General features: G+C 60.3%; 1 protein-coding gene across 1 annotated transcript in view; it reads left to right on the top strand.

Annotated features, from left to right (window-relative positions):
- The first annotated feature begins 440 nt into the window (after positions 1-440).
- LOC139637430 (early growth response protein 1-like) overlaps positions 441-3063 on the top strand; it is a 3188-nt gene continuing 565 nt past the window's right edge. The window contains exons 1-2 of the mRNA XM_071506135.1: positions 441-999; positions 1678-3063. The exon at positions 1678-3063 is cut by the window's right edge and continues 565 nt beyond it. Coding sequence (XP_071362236.1) covers positions 792-999; positions 1678-3014 — 1545 coding nt within the window. The 5' untranslated portion in view covers positions 441-791 and the 3' untranslated portion in view covers positions 3015-3063. The remainder of the gene's footprint in view (positions 1000-1677) is intronic.

Here is a 3063-nt window from a genome sequence, read left to right on the forward strand (position 1 = left end):
CTGCATGTTGTTATTTTCTGGTTTTGAGTTGATCTGCAGGACAAGACGGGTCCTGGATCAGCAGTCTGACAGGAAACCAACCAAATAAGGCCTGAGGAAGTGATGACGCGGCTGGAAGCCCTCCATGTGACGAGCCTAAAAAAAACAGATCGGAGCTGTGACGTGTCCGCGGGGTTTCCGGCCATGGCGGCTGGCTGAGCTCCCAGTGCGCCCTTTACCGGCTGCGGTCCGGCTGAGAGTCCGCCCCCACCGGCCCGGCCTGAGGTCTGGACTGTACCGGATCGCTCACGCTCCAAAAACCGCGGCACAAAGAGCGCGGAGAGCACCGGCACTTCCGTGCGCAGCCCGCTCTGCAGGCTCACCGCCCTGACCAAATATGGGCTTCCTCCGTGCCATATTTGGGAATGTACGTCACGCAGGAGTCTATATAAAGCCGGGACTCTTCATTGAAGAAACCTGACAGAGCTCAAGTTCAGGTTCACAGCTCCAACACGTGAAATCACCAACCGGAAATAAACATGAGCCGTTTACTCTCTCCGGCGCCTTAGCATCATTTAAACAGCTGCTCCAACCCCCGGGACCCCGGAGCTGTCCGCCCTCCAGCATTGGCCTCCTCCGAGCATCACAGCCCCCAGCAGCAGCAGCGTCAGCCCGGCCAGAGCGCCTCTCCGCGGGACTCAGGAGCGGAGAACTGCTCGGTCCCCCTGCGGGAACGGCCCGGTGCTCAGGACCCCGAACAGCGGCTGCGCTCCTCACCTGCCGCCGCCTCCGATTCCTCCTCCTCCAGGGAGATGGCAGCGACCAAAGCGGAGCTGCTCCTGTCCGCCCTGCAGATCTCCGACCCTCTGGCCGGCTTCCCGCCGCCTCTCTCCCCGCTGGAGGGCTACCCGAAGCTGGAGGAGCTGCAGATGCTGCTGCAGAGCGCCGCGGCCGGAGGCTCGCTGATGGCGGCGGGGGAGGGAGGCGGACCTCTGAGCGGGGAGCACGGAGAGTACGGAGGTGAGGAGCGGGCAGTGCCGCTGGGACGGGGTGGTCCGGAGACAGAGGGGGGTTGTTGTGCAGGATGTTCAGAGGTGTCAGGAACAAAGTGCTCTAAATGTTATTGAAAAGCTCCTTAAACGCCTCATATGCAGATAAAGTTAAACGACTTTAATTAGTAAAATAACGTCTGTAATTATTAATAAGAAAACGTGAGGTCCTGGCTGCTGGTTATGCTGTAAAGGTCTAATGGGCCGGATTCATGGACTCTGTCCCCAAACCTGCAGAGTAAAGACGAGTCAGTGTTGAGGTGACATTTACAGCTGTTTCCACAGATGTTGGTAGTAGACAGTTGACTGATCAACGAGTGAAGATGAATTAAACAGTGAGGTTAAAGTTGTACAACTTAGATACAGTTGACAGGTAGATAGACTTTATTCACATGAGATGAGCGTTTCCGCGCAGACACCAGAGTCCTGCAGGTGTTGGGCTCAGGACCCATGAGATGTGAAGTGGTAATGTTAGTGTCTGCAGCAGCTGTTCAGAAACTCTCTGCTGTAACCTTTAAACTGTGCTGACAGTCAGCTGACTCGCTGCAGCCAATCAGTGCAGAGCAAACTTCACTCCCAGGTGTGTCAGGTGTGGACGAGTAGCTGTTTCCTGTTTCCTGACCCGCTCTTCTTCTTCTCTCTCTCTTAGACTCTCTGTCAGAGCTCCCGGACCTGCAGAGTCTCCCCCCTCTCACCCCCCGCCTCACCCCTCTGGCCTACAGCGGCCGCTTCACCTTCGAGCCGTCTGCCTCTGCCGCCGGCGGCCTGTGGGCTGAGCCTCTGCTCAGCCTGTTCACGGGGTTGGTCAGCATGGCAGCTCCTCCCCCTGCAGCTTGCAGCCCCTCCTGCTCTTCGTCATCAGTGACATCATCAGTGGCATCATCATCATCATCGTCACTGTCCCAGCCAAGCTTCAGCTCCGTCCAGGTCAGCTGTGGCTCTGCTGACGTGACCTCAGTCTTCTCTGCCGCGCCAACCTACACCTCCGCTGCCAGCTCCGACCTCCTCCTCCCCCCTGCAGACTCCCAGTCAGCCCCCCAGGCCTTCCAGCCGCAGGGCCCCCCTCCCGCCTACCCCACCTCCACCTCAAGGCTTGGCCTCCAGCCGCCCTCCCTGGCAGTGCCCATGCTCCCAGACTACCTCCTGTCACAGCAGCAGGACGCCGAGCTGGGCCTGACCCAGGACCAGAAGCCCGTCCTGCCGCAGAGCCTGAACCCAGCGCAGCAGCCTCCGCTCACGCCGCTCTCCACCATTAAAGCCTTCTCCTCGCAGATCCAGACGCAGCCTCAGGGCTCAGCCTACCAGGCCCAGCTCACCAAGACAAGCCGGGTCAGGAAGTCCCCCGCGGGCCGCCAGTGCAAGACACCACCTCACGAGCGTCCGTACGCCTGCCCCGCCGATGGCTGCGACCGCCGCTTCTCCCGCTCTGACGAGCTGACGCGCCACGTACGTGTGCACACAGGCCAGAAGCCCTTCCAGTGCCGCATCTGCATGCGCAGCTTCAGCCGCAGCGACCACCTGACCACGCACATCCGCACGCACACTGGAGAGAAGCCGTTCGCCTGCGCCGAGTGCGGACGCAAGTTCGCTCGCAGCGATGAGCGCAAGAGGCACGCCAAGATCCACCAGAGGCAGCGTGACCGCAAGGCTGACAGGAGCTGCTCCTCCTCCTCTGCTCCTGTCCCCGTCACCAAGCCCCCCACCTACTCCTCCCCTCCCATCTCCTCCCCCTGCTCCTCCTATTCCTCCCCTGCTCATAGCTCCTCCTCTCCCGCTGCCTCGCTCTTCCCCTCCTCCTCCTCCTCCTCCTCTTCCTTCACCTCCCTCACCATGCAGGCTGCCTCTCCTTGCTTCACTTCCTCCTCCTCACTGCCTCACGTCTACACCTCCTCACCATCACCCCACTTCTACTCCTCTTCCTGCTCCTCTCCGATGGGGAGTCCTCAGTCGGAGCTCCCCTCCCCCCACAGCTCCAACATCTGCTGACAGACCAGAGGTCTACCTGTCCCATCGTGACCTTTGACCTCAGACTGAA

The sequence above is a fragment of the Trachinotus anak genome, unplaced genomic scaffold (assembly GCF_046630095.1).
Source record: "Trachinotus anak isolate AG129_WGS33_773 ecotype Australia unplaced genomic scaffold, CSIRO_AGI_Tana_v1 ptg000020l, whole genome shotgun sequence".
Classification (NCBI taxonomy): Eukaryota; Metazoa; Chordata; class Actinopteri; order Carangiformes; family Carangidae; genus Trachinotus; species Trachinotus anak.